Below are 13,945 nucleotides of genomic sequence, written 5' to 3'. Positions count from 1 at the left end.
CATCTCTCATGCTCAGAAATGTGTAGGCCTCTTCACTAGTGTACCTTCAATTGTACATTGTGGCCTCTAAATTTACTGGCACAACTAGTGACACTCACAGGCAAAAAGAGCACCTGATTGTCAGAGCCTGCTTCAATTGATACCAAAAAACTGTTAGCGTTCACAGGGATCAGGCCTGACTCTGCAAATGCTGCAGTTTTGTGTGTTGTGTTTTGTAAGTGACAGTGATCGATTGATACTGCAATTGGGTGGGCCTGGGCGGAGGGGCTGAATGCAGGTGCTAGCAGGTATCTGGGATGATCATGCTAACAATGCATTTTTGGGAATCCTGAACTACTGGGAACGCTAGTATAGATCTGATCAGATCAAAGATATTGATCCGTTCAGACACTATACTACTAAGGAAGATGTATGGCGGGTGTTAGCGCTACTGGCACTAATCTGACCTGGGGCTGACACAAACCCTAACTGGTGTAACCTGCCGGGTGATTAGGGGATTAAACCTTTATTACGTAATATACGGCGGGTACCCTGACCCTGGTTTCTTTTCTTAAACAAAATAATTTTAGGTAACTAGAATATAAGGCGAGTTTTTATTGCAAAAAAAAAAAAAAACACTTCCTTTTTTTCATACTTTCAGCATAAAACAAATATGCGAGCAAACATGCATCATGTATCCTTGAGAACGCAATTATTATGCTCAGAAAAACTGGCACTAACATATTGCTGTCAAACAACGACTCTTAAAGTTGCAATTTGCACACCCAGAAATATTCCTGTTCTAACTCCTTGAGACCATGACATGCCTTCACCCTTAAGGCGGTCATCAAGACACACTAATACATCTGCTTAACAATTACTATTTGCATGTGTAATAAGCACTTATACTCCATATCAAATATTGGGATCCCATTACCTTTACCTCGCCTAAGCTTTAAAATCAGCCACGAGCGCCACAGCTCTGGACCACCTTCTGAGCAACCGGAAAGGACATTTTTTGCCATCCAGTTCTCTTTTTCCTTAACCTAATGGCCTCTACCTATCCCACTTCAGACACCACTGAACTGTAGGGGTTAAATTATACCATTGGTTTCACTCTTACTTGTTAGCCATGGTTGCAGGGCCCCTAAGGTCCCGCCCAATCAGACACAGACACTGACTGAAGAGCAAAGACTTGTTTATTTTGGCTTGTGTTTCGTCTTAAGTACACAGGATGAGATGGGTGTTATTATTTTCCACCAATAAGGGGTACATGTTTGGATAACATCTGTGCTTAATGAATATGGGATCTTCACCGTATTATAATCATTATCCAAATCACAAAATACACTTATTAGAATACATTGAATTAGACATGAGATATAGCATGATTTGCACTAAACTTTTCCAGCAGACAGTTTAGCGGTTTGGCTTCTATGCTATGCTTGAATTACAAGTTCCTTTATTAAGTTTCACAATGACCTAAATAGCACTCTACAGCCTGAAATATTATTCGTCATTAGGGATGAGCTCCGGCGTGTTTGCATGCACCACGTGCAGAGCCCGCCAGGAAGTCGGCGCAACGCTGCGCTAATCACAGGCAGTGAGACATTGCCCGATCTCTGCAGCTGTGCATCGGAGCAATGTCTCACTGCCTGTGATTAGCGCAGCACTGCGCTGACTTCCTGGCGGGCTCTGCACGTGAAGCATGCGAACAAGCCAGAGCTCATCCTTATTCATCGTTATATTAAACAATTATTTAAACCTTCAGCCGTGACATAGCTTTCTTAACCACTTAAGCCCCGGACCATTTGGCTGGCCAAAGACCAGACCACGTTTTGCGATTCGCCACTGCGTCGCTTTAACTGACAATTGCGCGGTCGCAAATAAAATTCCCCACAAATAGAGCTTTCTTTTGGTGGTATTTGATCACCTCTGTGGTTTTTATTTTTTGCGCTATAAACAAAAAAAGAGCGGCAATTTTGAAAAAAACACATTATTTTTAACTTTTTGCAATAATAAATATCCCCCAAAAATATCAAAAAAAAATTTTTTTTCCTCAGTTTAGGCCAATATGTATTCTTCTACATATTTTTGGTTAAAAAAAAAACGCAATAAGCATATATTGATTGGTTTGCGCAAAAGTTATAGCATCTACAAAGGGAAAAAAATCTAGGGGATAGATTTATGGCATTTTTCTTAATATTTTTTGTTTTACTAGTAATGGCGGCGATCAGCACTTTTTATCATGACTGCGACATTATGGCGGACGTGTCGGACAATTTTGACACATTTTTGGAGCATTGATTACTGTAAAAAAATCTTACTGGCAGTGAAGCGGTTAACACTAGGGGGCAGGAGAGGGATTAATATGTATCCTATTTTGAGTTTTAACTGAAGGGGGGATGGGACTGTGCAGAGAAACTACCAGATCGCTGTCCATACTCTGTATGGACAGACGATCTATCAGTTCTCTGCTCAGAGAACTGGAAACTGTGTGTTTAAACACACAGCTGCTGATTCTCCATGTGCCCCAAGAGATCACGGGAGCCGGGCGGTCTCGATCACCCGGCATCGATCGCATCGGCTCGGGGAGCTAGTGGGGCTGTGCTCGCACGCCGCTAGTGGCCATTTATGCTACTGACTTAGTATAACGGCGATTCGCGCAGCCGAGCCATGCTGCCGCAGTACAACTGCGACGGTTAATGGATGGCATGTTGTCTATTGAGAGCACAGTGCGCATGCAATGATGATGTCATTGGCTGCACGTTTAGGAGATATTCCCTGTACCTACAGGTATGCCTTATTATAGTCTTATCTGTAGGTACAAGATAAAAAGCATCTTGATTTCAAAGCAAAGCACTTTGTTCACACTGTAAAGGTATCTGAAGGTTCTAACAATCACAGGTTTATCACACCCCTTGGAATAGCAGGGAGGTGAAGCCTTCATCAATCACCATCTTATATATCACCCCCATATTGTTTAGCAATACAAGTACATGGAGAAGGAGGGCTGCACCGATAATAAAAAGGGTGAAATTAACAACTTACATAGAAAGGGAAACAGGAGCATGCTCAGCAGTCAACAGATGGTCTACGCAATCTCAGGCTGCAGTGGTGACACAGAGAAGGAGGCAGAGACAGTGAACAGCAGTTTTTTTTGCAGTCTACAGAAAACAAATGCTCTAGTGGATGAGTGAATATGAACACAATGCAATATATAGCACGCATTGACCATGGTTGATGATTTGGGTTTAATTATACTTTAGTGGTTAAAAAACAAACAAAAAGTTGCATCTGTAATAATATAATGCCCAAGTTTTATTTTTTTCACTGGTTTAGCTGCAATGTGCCCACAGAGCAGCGGGACTGCACCAGGGCAGTGTTAAGCCACTCATAAGCTGGGTATACAAATACAGTTTTTTTATTTTTTCATCCAACCAACAGGCTGAATAAAACTTACAGATTTCTGCATCAACACAAGTGATGTTGATATGCAGGGATCTCTCCCGCTGTTCTTTTGTATCCTGGGGACTCGTATGATCGAATGTTGGTTTTCCAATATTACTGTTTGACAGAAGTAGGTCGTCAGAATGGTTTCTGTTGAACAGAGAGGAGTACACAGACCAAGGATTGGCTGGTTCCTGCTGAATTGGACCAAATTGAATGTGTCCTGGGTTCTAGTCAGACTTTTTAGTTTTGTCACTTGGTGATTCTGACTCCAGTAGGAGTTCTCCTCCTTCCTTTTCTGCTTCTCCGCCTCTTCTGTTCCATTGGCCAGTTAGATTCTAAGAAACTTCTAGTGCAACCCTATGATCAGTCACTATGGCGATCTTCCGCTTTGCGACAGCCCACTGTAGCCCTCCTCCCATATATATTCACTTATCTTCAGGTCTTACAGCTCAACATTGCTGCCAGCTGGATGATTATTAGGAGTGCTCCTTCCCTGCATAGAATCCACCCTATTCCCTGCTCATATGCCAGAGATATTGCTCAAGGGGCTAAAAGGCCGCCTAAAAGAGCTTCTCTGTAGCTGCATCTGATTCCCACTCAGCCTGCATACTATCCGAGCCCTGACAGATTACACAGTATAGGTAGGGCTCATAGAGAAATCAGGCTGTGTTGGAGAGGACTGCTGCAGCAGAGACTCTTATGCCGCGTACACACGAGCGGACTTTTCAACATCCAAAGTCCGACGGACTGAGTCCGTCAGACTATTCGATCGTGTGTGGGCTGCAACGGACTTTAGCTTCGCAAAAGTCTGACGGACTTTAGAAATGAAGCATGCTTCAAATTTTCCCGACGGAACTCCGCCGGACCCGGTCCCCTTCGAAAAATCCGCTCGTGTGTATGCTACTCCGACGGACTAAAACCGACGCTAGGGCAGCTATTGGCTACTGGCTATGAACTTCCTTATTTGAGTCGGGTCTTACGTCATCACGTTCGAATCCGTCGGAGTTTAGTGTGATCGTGTGTGGCCAAGTCCGTTCGGCCGAAAAGTCTGTCAGAACTCCGGCGGAACTCCGGCGGAACTCCGGCGGAACTCCTTTGGAAGTCTGTCGGACATAAGTCCTCTCGTGTGTACGGGGCTTTAGGCAGTCATCAACTCATCAAGGTTGCCTGGTAGCATAACTGTAGCTGCTGCTTGGTGCACCTCACCACCCTCCTACAGGTCAACCAGCCCCCCTGCAGCATCACTCAGCCCCTCCACACCTGCAATGTCAGCCAGCCTCCTCTGCTGTATCACTTACCCCTCCCCCCTGCAATGTCAGCCGGCTCCAATCCCCCCTTCTCTCTCTTCCTGCAATGTCACCAAGCCCCCTCCACATTATCACCCAACACTGCATTGTCAGCCAGCCCCCTCCCTATCACCAAACCCCTCCCTGCATGCTCAGGCAGATGATCGCTTCACTCTCAGCCAAACCCCTCTCCTGCACCATGCTTGCAGCCCCCTTTCTATCAACACTCATAGTGCCTAACCCCCCCCTTTCCATCTGCAATCCCCCTTCTCTCAGCACCTGCTCCTCCCTTTTTTGCAGTACCCACCACACCTCCGTCCCTTCCTTTGACACTCATTGCCCCTGCAGTCCTTATTTCACCAACTACCATGCAACCCACCATGCTTGCATGTCCTCCTCTAAGTACCCACTGTGGTTTCAGACCCCCTTTTTTTATTAATTTTTTTTAAACCCCCACCAAACCAGAACACCTACTTCTCTTAGCACACAGTAATTCTGCAGCCCCCACCCTCCTGCATCTCTCACCACCCACTGCATTGCACCACCATTTGTCAAATCACCAGTCCCTCGGCATCCAGCGTGCCTTTACCCCTTCTCTTAGCATCCAGCATGCCTACACCCTTACTTCTCTATGCAATCCCTGCACCTTCAGGCTCCCTTTTCCCAGCAACCACTGTACCTACAGCACCTCCTCTCTTACCTACCACCACATTGCACCTGGGTTTTCCCACCACATTCTGTGAATGTAACCACCCTTCTTTCAGCACCTGTTGTACCTAGACCCACCATTCTCTCAGCACCTGTAGCGCCAGCAGCCACCATTTTCTCATAAGGATCTGTTGTATTTACATCCCCTTTCTCTCACCCCTCACATGTCTGCACTCCCCCTTCTCTCACCACCATCCACATTCTGCAACCCTTACCACCCTCAATGCTTGTACTGCCCTTTTCTCACTACCCTTCATCCCTGCACCCCCTTCTCTCACCATCCAATATGCCTAAACTCTGCCTCTCACTGCTGCACCCTTTACTAGTTTCTACCAGTGCATCTGTCACCCCTGTCCCCAACTCTTTGCCAAAGCCTATATTTACACTCTGCTCTTACCATTGTACCTGCATACCCCTACCCCACTCCCAACACTATATAATCCACCCTCTCCTTGCTACATTCAACAACACACCTTCCTGCTCTCCATATTCTGCCTTAACCTCTTTCTGAAAACTGCATCAGTGCATGCTTCTTATTGCTCTCGCAAGCCTCCATCCACCTTCAACCTATACTGCAGCTTTATGCTCTCACCTATTTCTGCTCTCACCACCCCTTCTCTCCAATGCACCTTTACTCCTGCTCTCAGCAAAGTGCATTCACTACCACCACCTCATTTGCAGTTCATTTCTCACCTCATAACTGCAGAAAGCTCCCCTGCCTTAACACTACTCTTGCATGCCACCCCTCCTTCTTACTACTACAGTTCTGCACCCATCTTCACCATTGCACCTATTGGTGAAATTAATTGTTGGGGTTTGCATACACTTTACCTCCAGTCTTTCCAGATATGTTTTACCTCTCAGACCATTCACTTACCAAATACCCTACCACTTGTAAGGTTGCTATCTTATGCAGATTAAAGGCCACCATCTGAAGTTTTTAAGGTTGTATGCCCTAATATAATATTCCACTTACTGCCTCATCATTTGCCCCGACAGCAGATAACGTGCTTTGAGTACCCAGGGAAAAAAGTGCTATAGAAATATGATTTGGAATATTTTTCACCCACCACTTCAAAGACAACATGTGATGAAAGCATGTCCTGGCAACAACTCGCCAGCTGGTAGGTGTTAAAGTTGGCTACACACAGCATATTTTCAAATTCTAGGACTGAGGATCACTGCTTTTGATGCAAGATCTCTCTGCAAACAGGAGCCATTACCTTATCTTGTCCCTATTTCTTGAAAATAATAGAAATATTTAATGGGAATAATTAAGATAATTGCAAGCTAAATATAATGCAGAGAGCCAAGTAAGACTTCTAAAGTTATTAGAGTATATTCATTGGCTACATAGTGTAGAAAGTAATTTGCTGCCCTACTATAAGTTTATTGCCTATAACTTTTTGTAAAGCTAACAAAATGGCCCTAGTTCTTAAAGTGGTTGTTTACCTTAATGCATTCTATGCATTAGGGTAAAACACCTTTTATTGTTAGCCCACAAATACTTACCTGAGCCTGATCTTGACCCAGTGCTGTGCCCGAGAGCAGTGGCACTGCTCTCTCTCTCTCTCTCTCTCACTCTCTCCCTCCTCACTGGACTTAGTGGGGGCCATTGGCTCCTGACAATCAAATCCAGCGATGAGGAAGCAGGGGGTGGGGCCAACTTTACAATCACTTTAATGAATTAAGCAATTAAATGGCGTTTCCTCTAGCACAGCAGATGTCTTTTTATAGTGTGCAGTCTACAATTACACTTGAAATGGGTGATTTGACACTGACAAAGCAGCGAAGGTTCTTGTATGTTCGTAGCAAATTCTATGAGACATATTTATCTTATTTTTCAGTTATATAAACTAGAAGCCCCCAAGCTGTGCTGGAATTGGTAGTTGAAGCATCTGGCTTATATCATTATAGCATGTGCTTGATCAGTGAGCAGCAAGAACAGTTGCACCAACAATGACAAACAAGACCCTTGGTTATGCATAAGCCCAGCTCAGAACTTGTCATACCCCATTTATTGAGTATTATCTGTTCATTTTTCTCCCTTTTCAGTAATTGATTTTGTAGATTAATTTGAATCTGTCTGAGCAGTCAATTCTGCTATAATTTATTAGGCCTGAATAGGACTTCCTTGTAGACCAGCGGCCTGCAGCCAGCTTTCACGCTGCTGCATTTGTGCATGCATTAGACAAATGCATTGTTCCACAAGCTTCTGTTATGTGTTGTAATGCACATAATTTATGGACGCGGTATCAATTTAATGAAGACCAAATCAGATAATACATTATAGCTTGATCTGAACTGCAGTTCCCTGATCCTTCCAGGTGCTGCAACTACTGTGAAGGTGGCCTTACACTCTGGATATTTTAATAATGTAGTAGGTTGGAGGGGTAGAATGGCTTTGTAAGGTAATTCCATTTGGATGATCTTACCACTGCAATCCTTGCTAGAGTGTAAAATCTATAAGGAATAACAGCACCAAAACCTAAAGTAAACAATCTTATTTTCTAGGCTCTACAATATCATCTGACCAGCGAGATATATCAACACCAAGTTCTCCAACATCTGTTCCAAACACCCCAACAGCCCTGTGCAGCGGCAGCTCTGACCCTGTGTTGAACACATGTGTGCCAGGGCCCCTTTGTAATTCCATAAGTGGTAAGTATTCAGTCTGTTGCTGTACACTGACAACAGAAAAGGAAAATTTATATAAAGCTCACAAACTTATTGAGGTAAACTGTTGATGCTTTAAAGAATAATTCCACAGAAAGCATTCTGCTTGAGCTGCTCATGAGCAGTAGATTACTCATTCATTCCTACAATTAACCGTCTTTAAATAGGAATGAATGGGTAACCTAATGCTTATGAGCAGCCAAACCTGAATGCTTTCTTTGGAGACGCAGTGCAGCTGCCAGTGGGGTCACAGCGATCCTGGACATGTAAGTGGCAGAATTAGGAGTATTCAACATCTTTCTGGAAAAAAAAGTGTACTAAGGGCTTATTCTGATATGCAGCAGCCCTTGCCACCCCTCTGAAAGTTGATCTGCAGTGGATCTTATTTGAGAGGGTGTTTGAAAAGAGGTGAGGTGGCAATATTTCTTCTCACCACCTGTTTTAAGCTTGAAAATGTCACACCACCACGCCACAAACGTATACTTTCTGATCTATGTGTGGAATCATGTTTAGGTTATTTACAGGGTCCAAATGGTGGCACTAGTGGTCCATTTAACCAACCATAAGACTGGACAAATAATAATTTCAAAAACTGCTTCTTGGCCAAATGGATATATGAAAGTGGTCACTATACCCAGGCTGTTGAAAAACCTTTGTTGTAAGCCTTGAAACGATTGATTTATAAAGGAGAATACCACCATCCACTCTCCGACAAGCACAACAGAATTTACTTCACATGTGTTGTTCATTTTACAACTGATTCATAAACTGCTGAAGTGAAGAACCTGAGGTTTCCTATAGAAGCTTCTCTGCAAAATGCTGCAGAAAGCACACCATGCATGAGGAGAGGCCAGTCACTGTTTTCTACAGGTTTTGTAACTACACGTACCTCCTCCTGACTTTTTTCCCCTTCCATTAATTGGAATAGGACTTCTCTCACTTTGAAATTCCTGCTGAAAGCCGGAGGCACATTTGTAAAGTACACCACTGTGATTTTCTTTTGTTTTTTTTATGTTTCAATGATTTTTATTAGAGGTTTTTACAAACAAGTGACAAATCTCGGCTTCACATTGAGCATTGTACAGTATCCTCAATACATTATACATACAATACAATATACATAAGGAATCCTCCTTTTGTGTTTGAGGCCAATTATGTCCCGTTATAAACCGTACCTTGTTTATTCTAGTATTATGGCGTATATACCATATCCTCCAAAGATTCCTCAACTGTAAACATTACCTCTTTTACTGTGTGTGCTCTTTATCGTAGACCTCAGAATACATCCCACCCACTGGGAACCACCAGCTTTCCCATCTCTATTGGGGGAGTCTGGTCTTCCGGATCGCAGGGGGGCACCATCCTGACCTCATTAGTTTGGTGCCTTGCCGAGGGAGAAAAAGGGGTAGATCAAAAATAAAAGGAGGGAGGGGACTCCACGTTAGTAGAGGGTAGATCTTGGAAGGGGAGTTGGGGGACTCCATGCGCCTTGGCTTTCCCTTTTTTGTTTTTTTGTTTTTTTTAACAGTGGTAAGGCCATATTGCTGTTTATAATTTGTCCCCTTAGTACAAATGTGTTTTTAGGCTACATGACCTTTCATGAAGTCTATAGTTCATGCAGGTATGGTGGAATTCAGCTGTTAAACACTACAACATACTGTACAATGTAAAATTAAAAGCAAATAACCAAACTGCATCTCTATTTTCTCCAAGGTACAGCTCCAAACTCTCCAGTGAGCATGCCAGAGTCACCCATTTCACCATCTGTCTCAGGAACCTGGAACGATGAGTGTACCATCTGCTATGAAAACATGGTGGACACAGTCATATACTCCTGTGGACACATGTGTCTGTGCTATACATGTGGTCTGAAACTCAAGAAAATGAACAATGCCTGCTGTCCCATCTGTAGACGTCTCATCAAGGACATTATAAAAACCTACCGCAGTAGTTAGTCACCATCTGGACGAAGACAGTCACCATTTCAGTTTACTTTTACTCCGGGGTTAAAAAAAAAGTTCTTGAGTAAGTCCAAAGCACTTACAGCATTGTCAATGTGACTGTAAAAGTCTGTAACATTTCAACTCTGGAGCTCTGGATTTAAGAATTCTGAAAAACAAGATATCAGGGAAGTATAGTCTCGCAATCATTCTTTAGTAGAACACAGATATATCTCACAACTTTTATACTATTCTAAACTGAGATCTGGAAGTATCTCTGGAAAAAAATAAGTTTCTGCTTTGCAGCAAAGAAAATCAAGATTTTTGAATATCAAGCAATACCTGGTAGTTTTAGGAAGTCAACAGAATATGAAACACAGAAAATGTGGAAGTTATGGTAGTTTGTCAAGAGAACTTGATTGTACAATCATACTGTACTGTAGTTACTAAAAATGATTTGTTTTGCAAACTGTCAGTTGAAAGGTTTGAGCCATAGTGGTCTGCCAATGTTTCCAACTAAATTAGGATAAAAACATTTGTACGTTTTGGTTGTTTATATCATCTACTGTGTTCCTCTTGAAAGCTGCAGTAGTATAGAGTAGGCACCATATTGTGATAAACCTAAATCATTTTAATACAACCCCCACCCCTTCCCCAAGCTCACCAGTTGATTCATCCTCTCCTTTTTCTGAGTGGTAAGCTGAGATTCTTTATACAGGTCCAAACCTGGGAATGTGGTCAAATGAAAACAGGTGCTTTTGGGGAATAAAATTCTTAAGTAATTGTTATTTATTCTGTATTTTTATACATGAGGTATACTTTTTTCACAGTGTACTTCCAATAATTTATAAATATAATTTGTAAACTTATGGCTAGGCACGAAGATAAAATGTTGCTCCAGAGATGACTGCTTCTGATCTTTAATGTTATGTGAAAAAAATATTGTTTTCAAATGTTTTTGGTAAGCAAAGCCTTCAGTCGGTTTTGCTGGGATAACCTGGTTGAGTATTTGAATGTCTGGAAAAAAAAAATGCTTTTTGGCTGAGCCTATAGTATAATAGTAAGTTGGGGTTGAAATGTAAATCTTGCCATTGCTCTGTTGCCGCTACAAACAAATATGAGTGCTTCTACAGGCAGTAACTCAGAATTTCCTCTTTTATACATGAAGCATATTGAGGCAGATCCTTTTGCACTCTGTCAGAAAATGTGGTCTAATCAAGGCCAAGAATATTAGAAGGGGAAGCTAAATCCCTTTTTTTCTGTATAAATCTTATTTGTGCCTTGAAACAACAGACAAAATTCAGTTTCTATTTATTAACTGGTGACCTTGGAAAAATGGTATACTGGGTCAGTTTGCAGAATAGCAGCCTCTATAGTGTATAGGTGGCTGGAGCACTATAAAGGCTACATGAAGGCACAGGCTTTAGCCAACATAATATGGTAACATGGATGATTTTTTTTTTTTTTTTATAATTGAAAAAAAAAAAAGGAACGACGATCGATTCTTAGGGACTAAGCAAAAGACAAATCACAATACACACAAAAAAAAATATATATAAGGTTGTGTTGGAAAAGCATCCATTCAAATTACAGCTCTAATTTCCTAGTCTGAACTAAGAAAAAACTGTAATTTTTCTACACCAAAATAGTGTAGGGTAAAGCCTCATACACACGGTATGAAAATAAGGGGATTGTCGTTTGACAGACTGTTGTCCGAAGTTTTTACTGTTAGTACACTGCTTTCAACAATTGTTTTCCAATTCCAATTTTCCAACAAAAGGATGACAGGCTAGTACATTTTTGTCAAGCGACAGCTCCACGTCAGTACACAAATCCATCACACAAAAGTTGAAAATACAAACACGCATGCTTGGAATCAATGCTCACCAAGCACAAAATTAGCAGAATGGGCCCAAATCTCGAGCTGAAATTCCTCATAGTATGGTACTACGTTCGTGTTTGTGGCACGACAATTTGTGCAATGTTAGTGTGCAAGACAAGACCCTGGCACACGTCTTTTTGACAAACATCAGACACTCGGTTGTCCAACAATCGTACCGTGTGTACAAGGCTTAATGTTGATTATTGTGTTGTGCAACATGATGGGATTATCACTTTTTGATGTCCCACTAATCCTACTGAATGGATACAACAACCCACATTGCCTTGTTTAAGATACAAGGTTGTTTAAGACAAAGGCTGCTTCTAAAGTAATATAAGGGCTCGTGACTTAATCTAGCTAAAATAACAGATGTTAGCCATAACTACAGCCTGTCCAGATTTAAAGTTTTGAAGGAGTCTTTTCAGAAAAGCATTTTAACTTACCGTTCTGCTTTTTTTTCGTCCTGGCCTAAATCATTATACATTTCTGTTCATCACACGCAAGTGTCTACCCAGTCGAAAATATTGCACTCTATGTCAATAATATATCAGTTAATACATATTGCATTAAGGCAATTAATTCATAAAGCATAATCATTTGTAAAACACATCCATCAGCAATGTTTGTTGGGATGCCATTCAGAATGAATGACACCACATAATGTGTATGTGTTACCACAGTGCTGTGACATAAACAGGCCCTTAGAGTTTTTCTGAGGCTACTAAATTGACTGATCCCACCTGTTATCGGATGCTTGAGCAAGAATCATTTATAGGAACACCTTGTTTGAGCATAAACCTAAAAAGGGGAACTTTTATGGTCCATCAGATTGATCTTTTAGATATGTTTTTATTGTCCTTAAAAATACTGGTACCGGGCCAATTTTTTTTTTTAAATATTTATATTGACTATAGAAAGTTATACATATTTATGGGTATGTATGCTAAGGCCATAGTTACAGCCAGAACCTTACTCTCTTTGCCTTACTAAATTATGACGAGCTACACAGCCAGTTTTAAATTCTTGATACTAAGGACTCGTTCTCACACGCAGGGGCCATTTTCCAACCCTATAAAAAGCAGTGGTTGCTTTTCAGAGGGTTTTTGACAGGCGGCGAGTTAGTGATATGTCCCCTCCTCACCGCCTATTATAACCCATTAAAAGCTGAACCACAGCACCGCAACCACATGCATTATATGCGGGTTGCAGTGTGGCCCTATATACTTAGGTTGCCACCCGATAATGCAACAAGCATTCGATTTTTGTTGTGGCATGTGTGCAGCCCTGAGTGGCTGGATACCCTTTTTAAGGTTGGCAGTCAGAGGTTGGTAAAACTATGGCTCAAGAGCCTGCTTTTACTGCACTCTGGGTGTATTTGTGAATGAGCCCTAAGGCCTTGTTTACATAAGCCTCTGCTTGTATAAGAGCAGTGTGTACAGCAAACTTTTATAAAGCAATAAAGAGCTTTCAGCAAACTTCCTTGGAGCCTTTAAGGTACTATTCATCTCCACTTTGGGGACAACCTGCTAGAAGACTTCATTACCTCAGCATTGTCAAGCCTGCTGGAAGCTTGTTAAACCTTGCTAGAAGGTTCTTAAAACTCACAATCAGTACTTTCATTAAGATCTGTATGTAATGCAAAAGTCCAAGAAAACAGCTTTTGGTCCTTACGGTTATGTAACATGAATGTTTTCTCTAATGAAGTGTATTCCAGGGCTAGAATGGTTGCCTATTCATCTCACTTTGCACTTTCATTTAGTCAGATAGTATATACTGTATGCCATATCTATAGCCCGCCCCCCTCCCCCACAGGTGTAAGGCCGCGTACACACGGGCGGACTGTTCGCCCAACTTTGTTCGTCAAACAATCCGACAAACAGTCCGCTCAAAATTTGCATGAACGGACTTGACCACACACGATGAACGAACAGTCCGCTGAAAGCGTGCGCGATGACGTGAACGGCACGTACGACGGGACGAGAAATTCGACGTCCAATACACTGCAATGCAACCTTCGCCGT

The 13,945-nt window shown here is 42.1% G+C and overlaps 1 protein-coding gene across 3 annotated transcripts in view; it reads left to right on the top strand.

Annotated features, from left to right (window-relative positions):
* NEURL1 (neuralized E3 ubiquitin protein ligase 1) overlaps positions 1-13,945 on the top strand; it is a 414,759-nt gene that overhangs the window by 392,131 nt on the left and 8,683 nt on the right. For all 3 annotated transcript variants that reach the window (XM_077455266.1, XM_077455269.1, XM_077455268.1), the window contains 2 exons: positions 7,941-8,087; positions 9,816-13,743. In XM_077455266.1, the coding sequence (XP_077311392.1) occupies positions 7,941-8,087; positions 9,816-10,057 (389 nt within the window). In that variant the 3' untranslated portion in view covers positions 10,058-13,743. The remainder of the gene's footprint in view (positions 1-7,940; positions 8,088-9,815; positions 13,744-13,945) is intronic.

Source organism: Lithobates pipiens, unplaced genomic scaffold (assembly GCF_037356315.1).
Source record: "Lithobates pipiens isolate NorthernLeopardFrog02 unplaced genomic scaffold, aLitPip1_a1.2 Scaffold_25, whole genome shotgun sequence".
Classification (NCBI taxonomy): Eukaryota; Metazoa; Chordata; class Amphibia; order Anura; family Ranidae; genus Lithobates; species Lithobates pipiens.
This window is presented reverse-complemented; position numbering and strand designations above follow the sequence as displayed.